Here is a 19,670-nt window from a genome sequence, read left to right on the forward strand (position 1 = left end):
CAAAATATATGGACTAGATAGCTTACCATTATTATTATTATCAGGCTATTAGCCTATTTTATTGGTGTGACTTTGCATAGTTGTTTTATGTTTGTCTGTTGTATAGACCTAGATCTTAAAATTAAAACAGCTCCTATAAGTTTAATTTAAAAATTTGCATTTTAACCGTATGCTTTCTCTTGCAGACACTTACTGCTACCATCAATCAATCCCAAAATCTCGCAGGAAAATGTCCTGGTGTGTACGCAGAAAAGTAACTTCATTAAGCCTCATTTTAGTCATACTTTCCTTCTGCATACTTCTCAACTGGCAAAGCAACAACATGTACCACCGAACATCATCCTGCGACTATGGCAGTGGCCCAAAGGAGAATCAAGACGATGGTTCCTGGTTTTCCAATCGCTTCAATGCCTCATTTCACCCGATAATGTCAAGCAAAAGTAGTGTCCTCAGTAAAAAGGCATCCAAATGGTGGAAGGTGAGGCACATGCTCTGCTTTAGCTTTATTGCCTTATTTATTTATCCTATTAGTGTCTTGCTAAAGCAAACTATTGATCTTTTTCATATTTAAGTTTTCCTTATTCCCATTTACCTGTTGTTTTGGGAATGCTCCTGCTCCTAGAGCAGGGGTGGGCAACTAATTTCCCCAAGGGGCCACACGACAAACTGGGACTGTTGAGGAGGGCCGGACCCAAAATACCGAACTCAAGTCTGAACTCAATTCTGTTCAATTCTATTCTGTTCTTGTATAACATTAAGTAAATCATATGGTTTTGTTTACTAGTCGTAAGAACAGATGAAAATGTGAGGGAGACAAAGGAAAAACAGCAATATTTAATCTATGTCCAGTATTTAATCCTCATTCTCGAAAATAATTTTTTGACATTGACATTTTTTTCAGTTTTCAAAGACTGATATAAAAAAGTACTACAATATCTATATAATTAGGCTAGGTCATGAAAATGTGAAGGAGTCAGTACAACCGATAGGCCTGTGCCACCATTTCATCAACACTCAGCAATATTTCATCATTAAATCATTACCATCATTAAATTAACTATATGCAGAATTAGACTACGAAAATGTGGAGCAGACAATAGTAGGCTGTCATTAGTTAATCAACATGCACAAAGAAAACTATTTTAAAAATGTAGGCTATGTTTTTGCTTTAACTTTATGCACATAACTGTGATTGGTCAACTCGCTCTGTGTGTTGAGCCGGCTGCTTCAAGCAACCTGTGGGTAGTAGCATCATACTAGTTCGCTAACATAAGCTTTGCAAATGAACTCAGACATATTTTGTAACGTTTTGAAATGAACACTTCGTATCGCCAACGAGCAGCAGTAGGAGTTTGTTCTAACAACCTTTGCGGTGGTGAGCGACGCAGACATAAGAGACGCAAAACTTTGAAAGGTTTACGCCGACGTAAAGGCAACTGCATTGTGTCGACGCAGAAGCATAAATTCTATTCACCAGCACATCAGTGAGGGTGTTTACGTCTTATGCATCCACGCACAAATGTATGGGCGTACAAATAGCAGTCGCTTTCAAAAATAAAAACAACGATATTGATTTGCATGCATTATCTCTATGCTAGGCTCTTGACTATTGTTCTTTCACAGACCTTACGCGGGCCGGTCAGGGAAAGCCCACGGGCCGGATGTGGCCCGCGGGCCGTATGTTGCCCATGTATGTCCTAAAGCCTTTGCGATATAGACACTGTTCCCAATGTGCGGGCAGAACTGCTGTAAATTGCTTGCGGGGATGGCGTGGTCACTGGCTCTTGCCGTTTTTCCGCCATATTGGATTTTTTTCGAAAGTGAAACAAAATTTTCACAGGTCACACATTTTGTCCGATCTTCACGAAACTTGATGTACATGATCTTCAGACCAAGCCTTACAAAAGTTAGTAACAGGATTTTTGACTTAAAAACGTTTGCTCTTCACAGCCAATCAAAATCAGCGGTAAAGCTGCCAAACAGGAAGTAAGGTCATATCTCAGCAACGTTAATGTGTCAAAACCAAACTTGGTACATGGACTCGGGGATCCATTGAGAGGACGCATATACAGTTCCTTCAGCATGATGCGAAGTAGTGACCTCTCTCCAACATCAATGATGACACAGTAGTGACCTCTCTCCAACATCAAACAGGAAGGGGAAAAGTAGGCGACAGCTGTAGCCTATATGATTATTTGTTATTTCATTTAGAGATGCACCGATTGATCGGCTGGTGACCGGAATTGGTCGATTTTCACGTGATCGGCCATGACCGGTGACTGGCCGGTCAGTCTAAGACATGCCGATTTTATGCCGGTCAAATGCACTCGCGCGCCCCACTTGTAACAACACCCAGCTGAGTTTGCAAAGTTTGAAGAAGCTAGCAACCAGGCCAATACTCTGGATGTACAAAGAAAGCGCTAATAGACTACTGAGTTTGTCTATGCAGCGAACGCTGTGCTTTGCCATATTGCGTGGAATTTACTAAGCAGTCACTTTATTAGGCTATGTAAACATCGTTCATCGCCGCCCATCCCTGCCGCTAATTGCGTGCCCACAGCTGAACCACAAGTGCAGCTGAACAGAGATAACCAATTGCGACATTAAAAAGAATAAAAATTTAGCGATCACATGATAAGATGTCGACAAGCAGTGACATACAGTAGTTCTAGTAGTTCTACTCCACTTATAAAAAAATACTCAAACTATTTACTGCACATAGACTAGGGCTATGCCTTAATACCGTAGTCTAGCAGATAGGGAAGTGGATGTCGTGAAAGTGAGCATACAATAGCCTATTAGAAAGGCAAACAAAAGTTAGCCTACAATGAAGAAACTGATGCTCTGAATACTGAATCAGCTGTCTCTGAAAGTTTCTATAATTGATGCATTTAATCGGAATTTGGATTTAAGTTTTTCACCGCAAAACAGACAAGTGCTGTTTTCATATATGGTGGAGCACCTAATCAATCACTATTAGCACTTCTCCTCCCCTGTGTTTGCATGATAGCCTACTCCCAATTTTCCCTCCCCCTCCCATAAATGCATCGATGCATATGAAAAAATGTTCCATGGTAGCATGTTCAAATATATAATGAAAATTGTTTTTGTATTTTTAGTTGGATATTGGATGTGAGAAGAAAAAAATGGGTGTTCCATAACAGTGAATTTATATTAGTAGTGTGTGAAATGAATGTCCCACACTGGGAAGCATTATAGTTTGATAGTGCAGCTGAAGTTAGACTTGAAGAAGAGTCTGTCTGCTCCACCGGTTCCACAACAGCCATTCCATTCTTGAAGTTGATTACATTTCTATAACATGTTCTATTAAACAAACGATAGAAATTAACTATTTGTGTGTGCTGTAAAGTGGTTAAAAGAAATGAAATCGGAATCGGTTAAAATCAGTATCGGCAGGTCAAACTCTATGAAAAATAGGAATCGGGCCAAAAAATTGCAATCGCTGCATCTCTAATTTAAGTTCTTGGGCAATTCCATGGAAAATTACATTTTTTGTAACATCCATAACGCCAATAAAATGTGATGGTATGGTATGATGTGAATGATTACATGAAATTTGAGCATTTGCTATTTTTGGCTGAAGAATGTACATGAGAAAAAATGCACAAAATTTTTTTTATCATTCACAGTCTATGCAGCGTACAAATGCCAAGGCATTTCACTGGCGTTATGGATGTGACAAAAAGTCCATTTTCCGTGGAATTGCCCTCTTATAAATTATTAGTCGGCTATTCCATGTGACAGAACAACTCTATATCTGTTAGGGATGTCACATATGAAACAATGCTGCAGAAACACGAAAAAATGTCTTTGATATGAGTCTGTGACTCAACAACTCTACGAGCATTAGGATGCTGTATGTGTATGTCTTATTGACAGGGGTTACAGACTTCTTATGGACAACCCAACTATGGCAAGGTTGTAAAAGAGTTGTTCCAACTGATTCCTGACCAGGAGTACTACAGGGATAAAAGTCCAAACCGCTGCAGGGTGTGTTCAGTGGTGGGCAACTCTGGGAACTTGAAGAACTCTCGCTTTGGACCTCTGATCGATGCCAGTGATTTTGTCCTCAGGTAAAGAGGGGAGGGGGATGGAGGGTGGGATTATAGGTGAACATAGGAGATTTTGTTTTGGGCAGATTTCATAACTCATGACTACCTGCGTGAAGCTGGCCCCCCATGTTACTCAAAAATTATTAAAAACACTGCTATTCGTTTGTGCTACGTTTGTGCCGGTTTGTGCCATAAAAATTATCGTTTGTGCTGTTAAGGGTTTTAAGTAATTAAACTTTACATTTTCTGGCCAGTGACGTCACTCAGCCCCCCATACTTGTCCAAATTTTCCCAAAATAGTCTCAATCGTTTGTGCTACGTTTGTGCTCATTTGTGCCGTTAAAAATAACATTTGTTCTACTATGTTTTTTAAGATATTCCACGTTATTTGTTACACGTGTGACATCACCCAGCCCCCCATCAATGTCCAAATCTTCCCAAAATGGTCTCAATCGTTTGTGCTATGTTTGTGCTGATTTGTGCCGTTAAAAGAAACATTTGTGCTACTATGTTTTCTAAGTTATTATGGTTTATTTATTACTCGTGTGACGTCACCAGCCCCCCATCAATGTCCAAAACTCACCAAAATGGTCTCAATCGTTTGTGCTATGTTTGTGCTGATTTGTGCCGTTAAAAATAACATTTGTGTAGCTATGTTTATGTGCGTGCTGATTTGTGCCATTTAAAGAAACGTTTGTGTACTATGTAGAAGTTGGCCAGCAGTTGTAGCTTATGCTAGACACCTGCACCCCCCCCCCCCTTCAATGTCCAATCGTAGTCCTAATCGTTTGTGCAGATTGTGCTGTTAAAAAAAGAAACATTTGTGTTGTATTTTTTAAGTTACAAAGCTATATCGTGCTGATCTTAACCGAGAAAAGAAAAGATGTGCTACTACTATTTAGGCCTACGTGGCTGTTTGTGCTGCCAGGGATTCTATAGTTCACCAGTTGCTTGTGCATAACGTCAGAATTACTGCAACCACTACCAGAATAAACCTGCTGGCCATGAGTCGGCAGCTGTGGAGAAACACCACTCCATTCTCCGGCCATAGCGTCTGCAGGTGTGCACAGCAGTGTGCGTAGGCCTACTATCACGCAGCTGGGCATTTCTCAGATTTTGGGCCTATTTGGAATCTGACATTTTGAAAAAAAAAATTCCAAATTTTACTAATTGGTATGCATCAAGTTATCAGTCATTTTGATAGGAGTAACCTTGTGAGCTTGGTTGAGACCACAATATAAGGGAATTTATGATTTTTTGTCATTTTTCAGGTAAATGTCATTACCATCACATCATCTAATATGTACATTTTAAAGATGAAATGGTCAATCAATGATCAATTATGGTTTCACATGAAGTCTATTTTATCTTGAACTTATTAGAATTGTTGAATTTTACTTACAACATGAATTATAGTCGTTTAAGTATCTTATTTTTTTATTTTTTCACTCGACCCTGGCTTGGAATTTCATTTATTTGAAATAAATGCCATATCTCATATCTGTTTTCATCCAGTGGCAATTTAGACTGTCCAACATTGTCAAAAATATCTAATTAATGTAATTTATTGTAATTTATACATAATCTATTGGCAAAAATATGCATGGTGATGACATTGCAGTTCTGGTAATGACATTTGTTGTGGTGATGACAAATCACTGATCGTAATCTATTGCAATTAAATGTTTATAATTTAGAAACCCAAGTTGAACTGACTTTGTGGAAAAAAAACGTATTTCTTTTAAAAAGAGTACTTTAAATGTATCTGCAAAAATGGCATCACCAACACAGTCGTCATTACCACTACATTTCAAGCTATAATGTGCTGGTAATGACTGTGTTGGTGACAGTGTTGGGAGTAACGGCGTTTAAGTATAACGGCGTTACTGACGGCGTTAATTTGTCAATAACGGTGTAATCTAATTAATTACTTTTTACAACGTTACAACGCCGTTAACGTTACTGGACGTTAAATGCAGTGCGTTACTTACTTTGCATTGATTGAATAAACTGTGTAATCCGAACGCACCCCTGGCTCACAGCTAGTGAGGAGGTGGGTTAATAACGACGTAAGCGATTAGGATTGGCTAAGGCAGAGTCATGTTTCATGATAGCCAATCAGAGCCAGTGTTTTTACACACTTGCCAGCACACGCGCCACACACACGCAACAGCTAAAGTAGAGATTCGATGAAACAGCAGAGGTCAGGAGCAATCCGATGAAAAGTTGGCATTTTCAAGGTGGAGATATAAGCACTACTTCAAATTCATTGTGGTCAAAGGCAAGAACGTGCATGTAATGTGTACATTATGTCCAGGAGCGAAGACTTTGTCGACATCCATTGTAAGCAACTCTAATTTAATGAGGCATCTCACACACGCTAGTGGCCAAAAACACCGATAGCCCCCCTCCACCAGAGATGATAGCTCACCATCCACTAGCAAAGAAGGACTCGGAGCAATGTCCTCCAAGCAGCAAAAGCTAGATATTTCTGCCTCACAACAAAAACCTATGACACAGGCTGAAGTCAACCGTAGGTCTGTCGATGTACAATTTCCCCTTGGGGATCAATAAAGTATCTATCTATCTATCTAATAAATATCGAAAGTTATGTAGCCTACAAACACCTGTCTGTTCTACTAATTTCAACTGGCTTTTCAAAACTGCTCAAAAAATCCAAATTCTTTGACATATAGCAACTTTTTTTTTAACAGTAACGCAAATAGTTACTTTCCCTGGTAACGAGTTACTCTTATCATAGAGTAATTCAGTTACTAACTCAGTTACTTTTTGGAACAAGTAGTGAGTAACTATAACTAATTACTTTTTTAAAGTAACGTTCCCAACACTGGTTGGTGATGACATTTATACCGAAAAACTACCCTGAGAAGCAAAAATGATCACCATGCAAGTGTAGCTAGCTTTCTACATGTAATGTACATCATTTAAACTATTAAAATAATTGTAAAATTTCAGGAATATTCAAAAATACAGAAATACAATGCGTATGGTAATGACACATAATAAGTGTACATGCCCAAAACGAGGGATAAAGAGTAGATTTTCTTATGTTTCTGGACATCAAGGCATCAACCTTTCTGCTTGACACCCATGTATTCCACTGTGATATTAGGTGACCATGGTTACCAAATATTTTTTTGATGAAAAAACAGTAGCAAAGTGCTTTTATGTAGAGTGTGCTGGTAATGACGGCTAAACCATGGGACAGGTAAACATTAAGCAAAATAAAGCAGGAAATGCATATATATGCATAATGTGTGCATGCAGTTCATTAGTTCAGATAACATTTAATTCATATGCATGATTTTTTTTAATTAATTTTTGATAAATAATGTTTGAGATATGGCACAATATGTGAAAACTCTGGTTGCGGACAACACCAAAACACTGATATTGTACCATAAAACACCAATAAAATGTGTCTAAATCATGAGTAGGAGCAACCATTAAAAAAGTCTAGGCTTGATTTTCTTTATACTAATTACTGATGCTAAACATTATTAGATTTAATGTGTTTTTAATAGAATTACATCCTGTGGACAGAAATAGGCCCCAATTCTGGGAAATACCCAGCTACGGAGTAGGTTACGAGAGATTATTTCCCCTGTGTGTGTATATTCACTCCAAGTTGGCCTACCATAACTCATCACTGCACTGTAGCCCATATTCTCTAAAATAAACACATTTCTTCAATAATTTTATGCATCAGAATTACAGTGGATTGTGCACACAAGCAGCACTTAGGCTACTTGTTGGTGACCCAAGTCTCCAAGGCCACCGTGGACTCTGCGAAAGTACACAAAACTTGGCATGCATTCGGAGGGTGTCATAATGATCCTACACTTTTAATTTCGTGCAGTTTTGACCTTGTCAGCCAGAGATATTGTGATGAAAACACCTAATTTTTTGCTTTTTAATTTTTAACTAGGTGGCGCTATACATGAAATAAGTGGTAATGGGATGGGTTGACATGCCCCCTTAAGACCAACATACATAAAAAAGGTGGACCTCCTAGGCCCTACGGTTCTCGAGATATTCACAGAAAACTGTCTCCGGCCACCTACAGGCCAGTTGGTGTATAGTAACATAAATTAATTTATTGTGTGGCCCCCCCATGAACGGAATTCCACAAAATTTGGCGTGCCTACAGAGGGTGTCATAATGATCCTACACTTCCAATTTCGTGCAGTTTTGACTATGTTAGGTCACAGATACCTGTGATTACAACACCTCATTTTTACTTTTTTGTGTTTAACTAGGTGGCGCTATACATGAAATGAGTGGTTATGGAATGGGTTGACATGGCCCCTTGAGATCAACATACAAAAAACAAATGGTCCTACTAAACCCTACGGTTTTCGAGATATTCACAGAAAAATGTGTCTGCCCTACCCTCCTTTCGGGGGTCCAGTCCAGCGGGGGGGCTACAGATCAAAACGAAAAACGATGGTTCCATGCTATCCATGTGGGGTTACATGCCCACCAAGTTTCGTGTACCCCGGTCTTTCAGTGTCCCGGGACTCATTGACGGAAATTTGGGCATGCGAAACAAATTCTGACTAAACCTATATGACCGCCGCTTCTCTGCGCGGCGGTCATAATAAATGCTTGCTTACCATTAAGGTGGAGCTGCGAACTTGACAGAGTACTGAACACCGTTGGTCTGACTGTGACAACTGTTGCTCAAAAATGATCTCCCGCTGGACAGTTCAAACGTCGTCGCGCAGTGCACTACGTTTCAATCACCACGTCAAGATTTCCCAGTAAACCTTAAATCCATGACTTTTCAATGTCTTTTCAAAATGATGATTTGGATGGAAAATCAACATAATATCAATGTCACCTTGCTATCTGGGAGCTTAACTTTGTATTTATGGGCAAAAAGAAAACAGAAAACCCCAACTGATTTAACGCCATGTTTTTTCAAAATTTTCAAAAAGCTGACAAGTGAAGGAGGAGTCAGATTTATTACTGTGCAGCAAATTTTTATTACTGTAGTTTGACCATTTTTGACCGTAATTCATAGTGAAACCACAGCAACATACTGTATTCACAAATAATACAGTATACATTTTTCCCAAAAACAGCAGTGATGCTGTGAAAATCACAGAATCTTGTACAAATCAGCACGCACGTAACACAAATCAGCACGCACGTAGCACAAATGATCGCGGCTATTTTGAGGAGATTTGGACACTGATGAAGGGCTGAATGACGTCACACATGTAACAAAGCGTGTTAACTTAAAAAACATAGCTGCAGAAATGTTATTTTTAACGGCACAAATCAGCACAAATGATTGAGACCATTTTGGTGAGTTTTGGACATTGATGGGGGGCTGGTGACGTCACGGGAGTAATACATACAGTCGCTTAAGACGCTCGGAAAGGTTACCGCCCCCCACGAGGGGGAAAGCATGCTAACCTCACACAATGGAAGTCAATGGGCGAACTAGCTAACAGTTAGACTTTATACATTCGTTTCACATTCAGGTGGAGTTCTGCTTGTTTCTGAACACAATAATTTGAAGGAATTGTGTTTACTTAACTGCCCAGTGTATGCTAACAACTTAATTCACCCTCGATTGCCCAATGTTGATGACAAATTTCTCTGGAAGCTATATTCAATGGTAGCATCATTAGGTTGCTAACTGGCTAACTTTATATCGTCAGTGTAACATAACCAACTGGTACACATTACTTGTTAAAACTATTCCCACGGCCATTGTAGGGAATGTGCATTCATGTGAGAATAAATTCAGATGCAACTGACGAGTATGTGATGTTAAGGCAAAAGGGTTAGCTTGCTAAACCAAGCTACACAGTTGAAAGCAGTTCTACAATGAGTACACTCGAGACAGTTCTGGCCGTTTAACTGGAATTAGCAAAATGAGGGAACTTTATGTTAACCTTAACCTCCTTGACACACAGATAACTCTCAGTTGAAACGTGTTTGTGCCGTTTAGTGATGTTTGCTAAAAGATTTAATATTTTTATAGGTGCTTTCTGTACTCAAGCCGGTGCACCTCCATTAGATTACATGCAATCGAAACAAATGTTTTTCTTTTCAGCCACGGTAACCACGGCAACTGGGGGCGGTAACCACGATTATGACTAGTTGCCGACTGTATCTATAAATAAACCATAATAACTTAGAAAACATAGTAGCACAAATGTTTCTTTTCACGGCACAAACCTAGCACAAACGATTGAGACCGTTTTGGGAAGATTTGGACATTGATGGGGGGCTGGGTGACGTCACACGTTTAACAAATAACGTGGAATATCTTAAAAAACATAGTAGCACAAATGTTACTTTTAACGGCACAAACGTAGCACAAACGATTGAGACTATTTTGGGGAAATTTGGACAAGTATGGGGGGCTGAATGACGTCACTGGCCAGAAAATGTAAAGTTTAATTACTTAAAACCCTTAACAGCACAAACAATATTCTTTACGGCACAAAACGGCACAAACGAATAGCAGTGTTTTTAATCATTTTTGAATAACATGGGGGGCCAGCTTCACGCAGGTCTCATACTTCAATTAAATCAATTCCACTGCCCATTAAATTAGCTTTACTTCATGTGTGCCGAACTTAGCTCATTGCTTGACACATTGTGCTTCATTAAAATTAGGGCAATGTCTTAAAGTGAGTGAAAGTGAGCAGGGGACGTAACAACAACCTCAATGTGAGTGGAATAATATCAATAGCCATATTGACCTGTCGCTAAGCGCCACCCTTATAGTCCAGTGGACAGAAAGGTGAACCCGGAAATGTTGAGTACACCAAAGTTTTATGATGGAAATATAAAGTATGGGTTCCCAGCATGCAGAAACTGCCGGATGCTAATTTGCATATGTTGGGCAATTTGTGCAATTGAGCTAATTAGCATAAATTAGCATAATCACCTATATTGATCATATTATAAGAGCTGCTTGGCCAAAATGGACCATGTTAGTATGTTTTTAGGGGTTACTGGAGATGCTGAGTCCATATCTAACATTTTCAAGATTCAAAATCACTATTTAAACTTGGGTTGGTCACGTTTTTACTCTCATTAAGCTGATTTTGCTGAGTTTTTGGGGGCGATTTTTGGAGGATAAAAATGTTCAGTGTTTAGAAATAATTTGGATCCTCAAGTTATTTCTGAATTCCACAATCATTTTGGAAATAGCTATTCACTGGCCCTCTGCTGTGACTCACAATTGAGTAACAAAGGGAAGAACTAGCCTCTACTACTCCTCACTGTCCTCATCCGTTGTCCTGTCGCCATCTTCTCCAGACTCTTCATCCCTGTCCTTCTGCTGTTTTTGCTGTGTAAATATAAAGTGTGTAAAGTCCCTCTTACGAACGTCTTAAGATTTACGTAGCTTAAGAGCATCGTGAAAACACTCGTAGATCTACGAGTGCTCCAGAGTACTCGTTACCGGCTAAGAGCGTCTTAACAGTACTTCTCACTGAGGTCACCAACAGGACATACAGAGGAATTACAACTTAGAATACATAATCCAATTTACGTTCCCATTCTTTATTGTGTTTACCTGTGATGAATCAGATTTTAGCGTGCAAAATAGCCTACATTTAATGGTCATAATAATGTGATGAAAAGCGGACAAAAATGCAATCAAGTTATGAAACGAGACGTTGCCAGAATAGTTTGACATTATCTTTGCTAAGTGAATATTTTATTAGGCCTATGAGGTAAAAAGCAGAGAAAGCAACATGTGGTTTAGTCTGTAGCCTACTGCATCAAAATCTAAGCCTACACATTTCCTCTCTTTCTTACTCGACTTTTTTCTTATCTTCAAACGTGTTCTTAAGTGGCACCGCGAAAGATTATTGCAACAATCTAATCTTAAAATAATTACAATTATTTATGTCTCTTTGTGGTATATAACCTACTTGGGATGCTTACATGCAGATGTCAAAGTGTTTCTATTTTCGTATTGATGTGAATTAATGTGTAGATCCGAAGTTTAAATGGTAGGCCTATAGCTGTGACGTGCAGTCACCTGACATCACCGTCAAATCAGAGGATATTTCAGAACTATTAACGTGGACAGCTCCCCTTAAGAGCATCTTAAGAGCAGTGCACGCGCGTTCACGCTACAAGCATGTTCGGGAAACAGTCGGAAAAACCAAACGAACGATCGTAAGATGAATCGTAGAAAACCCTCTTAAGAGCGTGTCTCCGTCGTTATCAGGGAAGTGGGCCCAGGAGGAGCAACAGGACTTGAATCGAGGCCGGGCAAGTTCCTCTCCTTTCTTCATACCTGTCATCTAACTCCCTCCAAATGCGGTTAAATATCCACAGCCGGTGGATCAGGACGGTCTGCTGCTTTCCAAAGCAGCACCTGTAGATGGGCACGTTTTCCATGGAGGAGCAAGTTGCGTTCTGTAGGAGACAGTGTCTTCAGTGCTGGAGGAGCCGGGAGTGGGAGACCTCACCGCCAAGGATGAATTACTGCACGGGCCTACCGGGCCCGGCCCAGGGGCCCAAGGGGTCAGGGAGCCCTGAACCTCAAGCCTTTGCATGAAATCATTGCCTCAATATCAACAATCAGGATGTATTATCAGCTATGAATCTGATTGAATTTAGTATTGGCCATCCCCAAAATGCACCAGAATACAGGAAATCACATCAAACAAATTAAAACATTTCTGAGGAAGGACCTCCAAACCCCCCTTCCACATATGCGACAATTAATGGGGGGCCCTTAATACATCTGGGCCCAGGGGCCCGAAAGTTCATAATCCACCCATGCTCACCGCTAGGTGGAGGCCCAAGCAAAAGGATCCGAAGAGAACCCTTGTAAGGGGTACTAAAAAGCTTACAGAGGCCTTCAGTAGAAGCCGCAGGAGGAGACCAGCCGTCGCCTGGACCTAGCTATGGGAGAAATGCTTGCCTGAAGAGGGTTTTGATGCAGTGGCCACTGCGGAGAAGGACTTCACGCGACTGGGAGAGCGGTCTGAGGAAGCGGCCTTGGAAAATAAGGTAGTGACACTGGCCTGGGCGCTGACTTCACCGAGAGAAGACCTTGAGCCCCTGCCCCCGCCGGACAGCTTTAGGCTGGAGTTGGCGGTGGCCCTGGCTGCGGAGCAGAGCAGAGGTGGAGCGGCAATGAGGTGGTGCCTTGAGGATGGACGGTTGGCGGAGCCTGTTCGAGTCGGCCTGTTCGCCGGTACTCTTTAGAAAAATAAGGGGGAAAAAAGTTTGTTGTGTGAAATCCGATGGCACGAGCCAGAGAGGTCTAGGCCTTGGCGCGATCGTGGCGGTGTGGAGTGGCCGAAACAGCGGAGGACAGCTCTACGACAAGGCAGCAGAGGAGGGACGCCAACGCCGGTAGCTGTAGCGGTGCGCAGCGTGGTCCGGCTACGATGGAACTGGAGTCTGCTGCCCCGACTGGCGAGACGACGGAGTGGAGCATCGTAGGTGCAGTGCCAGTTACGGTGCTCAGCGCCGGGGAGTCTGTGGCAGTGGAGGCTAGGCCCCGCCAGGTGTTGGAGGAACATTGCGGTGGTGCACACTGCGGAAGTGCGACCTGAGGGCGTTCTCTGAAGGGAGCTGGGGACGAGAGGCGACAGACCAGGTGACTGCTAGCACGCCCCGCATTGGGCCGCTGGTGGTTGTGGTTCCCCAGGGTGAGTAGGGCTCTTGCGGTGTGAGCACCCCACCTGCTGTGTGGCCGAGCCAGAGACTAATTGCTGGACTGAATGTGGGAACGCCTGTGCCGAGGATGGCAATGGCTTGGGGGAGCTGTGCAATGCCAGCATACTGGACTGTGCTTGAGATTCCCACGATGTTTCGCGCTGGGGATTCTGGGAGAACTGAATGATCATCTCAATACCAATGTTTCCCAAAAGGCTTGTCCCAAGGAGAACAGTATTACCTTAAACACACATGAGGAAACTGAACAGTCCAATCAGTAGACTAGGATAAGCAAGCGAACTATGCTACTTTGTTTACAATATTTCCAGGCTTCAACCAGACAGCTGAATGTGGTAGAGTTGTAATAGAAATAGTAGGCCTAAGCTATAGGCTAATCTGCATAAAGTGTGCTGTCATAAATATCAGACATTCAGTATTCTCTCTTTTTATATCAGGATATAAAATAATACAGATATATTACATTGTAATCCTCTGGTACTCTAAGGTAGGCTATTGAAATGTCTAGCCCCCCCCCCTTCCAAAAAAAGAAAAATCGAGGTTTGTATCAAACCATGGTTCAAAAATCGTGATACAAATCGAATTGTTAGGTTGGTGTATCGTTACAGCCCTACTGTATATCGCTACAGCCCTACCCTCCAAAAATCTGTCTAAATTGTACCAAAAAACTCAGCAAAATCAGCTTAATGAGAGTAAAATGTGACCAAACCAAGTTTAAATAGTGATTTTGAATGGACTCAGCATCTCCAGTAACCCCTAAAACATATTAACATTGTCCATATTGGCCAAGCAGCTATTATAATATGATCAATATAGGCTATTATGCTAATTTATGCTAATTAGCTCAATTACACAAATTGCCCAACATATGCAAATTAGCATCCGGCAGTTTCTGCATGCTGGGAACCCATACTATATATTTCCATCATAAAACTTTGGTGTACTCAACATTTCCGGGTCCACAATGGGGCTCAATGGGCTGTCCGCTGGACTATTAGAACGCTGATGAGCCAATGACAGTCCAGCCTCAATGGGACTCGGACATCAGCTCGGACAACTCCATAGGAAACAACAGGGGGCAGGCATAAAATGACAAATTAATGGTTATTTATGGAGTTTATTAACTCAAAAAACCCCAACGGATAACCATGGTCAAACGTTTTGCATTGGGGATGTGTAATACTGATAGCCGGTACCCCGAGAGGCTAGAAAACGGGGTATATTTTCATCAAAAGTATCCTACAGGACGTCTCTCGCGTTTGCAACAGCTCGACGTAATGTAGGCAACTAAGCCAACAGCGTGGGCACAGGTTCCCTGTTAAATCCCAAGATGAAAATGTTCATTAACCTACTACATATATTCTTACTACATCAAATATTAACGTAACGTAGCATATCTTAGTATCAATCTTCCACTAGCTAACGTCAGTGGGATTTGCACGGCTACTCGCCACAACTGCTTGTCACCTTGTATGTATTCTAAAGTTTTGAATACACCCCTCCATAGCATAATTAAGTCCCTTTTGATAGCTTCTGGAGGAAAGTAAATCCTTTTATCGACCAAAACGTCCTCAAAGCCTGCTTTCATATACTGTCAGCTGCCATTGTCCACAATGTATTTCTAATCAAGTCTGGTTTGTTTGTCCGAGTTTTCACACGGTAACAATGGGGGGCGGGGCTTAGCGACAGGTCAATTACGTCCCATAAGAGTAGTTCTTTACTTCCTATCAGCTGTCCTTTAATAGGAGTCATGGCTGTGTCAATTTGTGTTAACTCTAACCCTAACCCATCAAAGAGGGGAAAATATCCTCTTGAATTCTCTTCACATATGATCATTGTACATGTAGGGTAAACAAAGGTCCTACCAAAGGCTTTGAGCAGGATGTGGGATCAAAAACTACTCATCGCGTCATTTATCCTGAAAGTGCTGTTGATGTCGACAACTCTACTCACCTGGTGCTGGTTGCTTTCAAGCCCCTGGATCTGGAATGGCTGATCAGTGTCTTCACCACACACCATGTCAGACAGTAAGAAGTTCTGGCATAATTACTGCATTTTATATTTGTATTATATTTGCATTTTATGTTTGCTATACATCTACAGGGACTTCTGAAACAATGTACTTTGTTATGTGCTCTGTGTCCTACAAAGAAAAGTTAATTCTGAAACACATGGACATGTCTCCATGCAGTTTATTGTTGTCCAATGTTGTATTTTGAGGAGGCCTTAAATTAGACACAGGATAACATTAAGACACATAGGGCCCTATCATGACATTCTAAAGTGCATCGTCACTCGTCAAAAGTCTATTCAAATTTAGTAGGATGTCCAGTTCACATTGGGAGGGGTTTCGTTCTCAAAAGTGGAGCGCATGGCGTAACAAGGTGTTCCTAGGTCTTTTAATCAGTCATATGGGTGTGTTTGGGGCGTAACATCATTTTAAACCAATGAGAATGACATTTGTCATTCCCTTTAACGGCGCAACGCGCGATATGTCAAATAAATGCATCGGTATTTTGGCATTCAACGGCGCATTTGAAGGAGGCTGCTTGCGAGACCGTATGGAATAGTCATTCTTAAACCATGCTTTACTAAAACCTAGCATAGCCTTCACGCATTTGCACTCGTCTATTATTTGAACTCATTGGCAAAGTGAAACTAACTTCACCAAGGAGTCAGTCAATGACAAGACAGTTGCAGTTACTTTCACTATTGACTGACAATGGGTTACCATCGAAAACATAGGCTGGAAAATGTTGCTCAAATGACTGAATAAAACAACATTTATCCTGCAGAGGAGTTGCTTATATCTCGTGACAGTGCGTCTTCAGCTGTGCTCCATAAGTGTCTCTCGCCTCTCCCCTAATCACTTTTAACCGTCATTACCAATTTGCAAATGATGGTGAATAACTACTCATCATGAGATGTACAGTATTTCGTAATATCTTTATTCTAATTATGTTTACCATTGTAATCGTGCAATTTGTAATGCGTTGCATGGACGTGCGCTGGTGTGCGTTCATGAATGATAGAAGGATGGTGCGTGCACCTGCCAATATGACTGTTGACATGCGCTCTTAAAATAGCATATGAACAACTCGCCATTGACTTCTGACCAGGTTTAGGTGGTGTATGATAGCGATTTTTAGACAAAGCGACAGGTCCCTCCCTAGGTTGTTAATTGCCACACCCCTGGGCGCAATGTTTAAAAAATAAAGGTGCAAAATAACGAATTCAACTTTGCGCAGGTGAATAACGAACTTTACGCCATGCGCTGGTGACCCAAAATACAGCCCATCATTAATGCATGTTGTTGCCAGAATCAGCAGACAGTATATGGAAAGTGATTAATTGAACAGAACATGTGTGTGATGATCTAATTTTCTTTTATCCCCTAGTACATACACACGTGTGAAATCAACAATAATGGCAAATACAAGCTTGGTGAGTTATTTTTAGTCTTGTTCATTTCCACCAGATTATTTCCACCATATATTCCTTGTTGGATGAAACCTAGATGACTTAACAGGAGGTGTTGTTAGGTCTGATTTATCAATGCGAGGTGTGCGAACGCAGTTGTCAACACACATTTTGAAGTGCATAGTTTCATAGTTGTCGCAAGATACGCGGACGAGGAGCCCCCCCGCATACATGCAACAGCACACATTGTTCCGTCCTGTTACAAAAATTAGATGATTGTCCCTCCACAAGTAGGCCTACACATCATGGCGTCCTTGCGTAGCTCGATGCATTCAGACTTGCGTACGTTGTGTTGACTAGGAATTGCGCCTTACACATCAAATTTAATGAGAAGGGTAATACAAGAGACAGTGAAGGAAGTCTAAAAGACAAGGAGAAGCAGATAAATATTAGCACTAGGGCTTTCAAAATAACGTGTTAATTTTGATTACCAGTAATTACAGAAAAAATAACGTGTTAAAAAATGAACACTGATTATTTGCATTTCGTGCCACATCGGATATTCGGAAATTCTTATCTCCGATAGAGAAAAAATTACTTTAACACAAAGTCAGACCGGATTTTTTGCTCAGAGACTCGTGCGGAAGTCTTGTGCCCCAAGGTTTCCAACTTGACGTCACTATGATATTAATCTTTTTTCCGAGGTAGGGATTTCTAAAGTCGGGTCCTCCGAGCTTACGAACGGTAAGAAGGTGCTATGATGCCGCCTTCATGCCACATCAGATGTTCGGAAATTCCGACCTCCGATAGAGGAAAAATGACTTGAACGCAAAGTCAGGTCGGATTCTATGCTCGGAGACTCGTGTAAAACTCTTGTGCCCCAAGGTACCCAACTTGACGTATCATATTCTCCATCCACGTGAAGGCAGTATGAAGGAGGCGGATAAGAAACTGATGCTTGGTCCAGTGAATGCAACATTTTTCCTACGTAAAAAATGCCCAAATGGATCTTGTTCAGCATTGTTCTCTGCGATTTCCTGAGTAAGGAATTTTCGTACCATAGGAGTTTAAGTCTGAAATATCACCTCAATGCAAAGCAACCTGGAGGTAGGCTACGAGTTAGCACACCCCTTGATGATAATAAATAATGCTAGCCGGCCAGCCTTGTCAAAGTTAACTTTCTAAACTTATTGTTTACTTACTATAGCCTACCTATGACCTACTTACTAGCTTACCAGCGAACTCCCTTACTAAATCGACTGTATTACCGTGGTCTAGGTACTGCACACGTCATTGACAGACAGTGAGTGGAAACTTCAGTCATTTGCATTTACCATGCTAAAAAACTGACACCAGGCACTACACTGATGCCTGCGCCCAATAATTGCCCAGTAATATAAGCGATGTTGATTTGGCTATTCATTGATTCACTCCTCTGCCAAAATTAATTTGAATTGAAATATTTTTTAAAAAGTGGATGCATGCGATTAATTTAGATTAATTTATCACAGACTATGTAATTAATTAGATTAATGTTTTTAATCGCTTGACAGCCACAATTAGTACTTTGCTTATTGATGATTAGCCAATTCCTCCTCACAAAATTGCATCCCTTTATGATTCACAGATGTTCTGTTTTAGTTCTTTTCTTTAATTTAGTCACAACAACAAGCATATCAGACAATAAATATAGCGATTAAAAACATTAATCTAATTAATTACATAGTCTGTGATAAATTAATCTAAATTAATCGCATGCATCCACTTTTTAAAAAATATTTCAATTCAAATTAATTTTGGCAGAGGAGTGAATCAATGAATAGCCAAATCAACATCGCTTATATTACTGGGCAATTATTGGGCGCAGGCATCAGTGTAGTGCCTGGTGTCAGTTTTTTAGCATGGTAAATGCAAATGACTGAAGTTTCCACTCACTGTCTGTCAATGACGTGTGCAGTACCTAGACCACGGTAATACAGTCGATTTAGTAAGGGAGTTCGCTGGTAAGCTAGTAAGTAGGTCATAGGTAGGCTATAGTAAGTAAACAATAAGTTTAGAAAGTTAACTTTGACAAGGCTGGCCGGCTAGCATTATTTATTATCATCAAGGGGTGTGCTAACTCGTAGCCTACCTCCAGGTTGCTTTGCATTGAGGTGATATTTCAGACTTAAACTCCTATGGTACGAAAATTCCTTACTCAGGAAATCGCAGAGAACAATGCTGAACAAGATCCATTTGGGCATTTTTTACGTAGGAAAAATGTTGCATTCACTGGACCAAGCATCAGTTTCTTATCCGCCTCCTTCATACTGCCTTCACGTGGATGGAGAATATGATACGTCAAGTTGGGTACCTTGGGGCACAAGAGTTTTACACGAGTCTCCGAGCATAGAATCCGACCTGACTTTGCGTTCAAGTCATTTTTCCTCTATCGGAGGTCGGAATTTCCGAACATCTGATGTGGCATGAAGGCGGCATCATAGC

The 19,670-nt window shown here is 41.0% G+C and overlaps 1 protein-coding gene across 1 annotated transcript in view; it reads left to right on the forward strand.

The window, feature by feature from the left end:
- Positions 1–229: 229 nt before the first annotated feature.
- Positions 230–19,670, forward strand: part of LOC143118625 (CMP-N-acetylneuraminate-beta-galactosamide-alpha-2,3-sialyltransferase 1-like) — an 89,794-nt gene continuing 70,353 nt past the window's right edge. The window contains exons 1-4 of the mRNA XM_076279650.1: positions 230–478; positions 3,901–4,094; positions 15,614–15,793; positions 17,165–17,210. Of these exons, the coding sequence (XP_076135765.1) occupies positions 230–478; positions 3,901–4,094; positions 15,614–15,793; positions 17,165–17,210 (669 nt within the window). The remainder of the gene's footprint in view (positions 479–3,900; positions 4,095–15,613; positions 15,794–17,164; positions 17,211–19,670) is intronic.

This window comes from Alosa pseudoharengus, unplaced genomic scaffold, assembly GCF_046254945.1.
Source record: "Alosa pseudoharengus isolate Yale_2024_CS ecotype anadromous, Long Island Sound unplaced genomic scaffold, YU_APseudo_1.1 YU_APseudo_1.1_scf_12, whole genome shotgun sequence".
NCBI lineage: Eukaryota > Metazoa > Chordata > Actinopteri > Clupeiformes > Clupeidae > Alosa > Alosa pseudoharengus.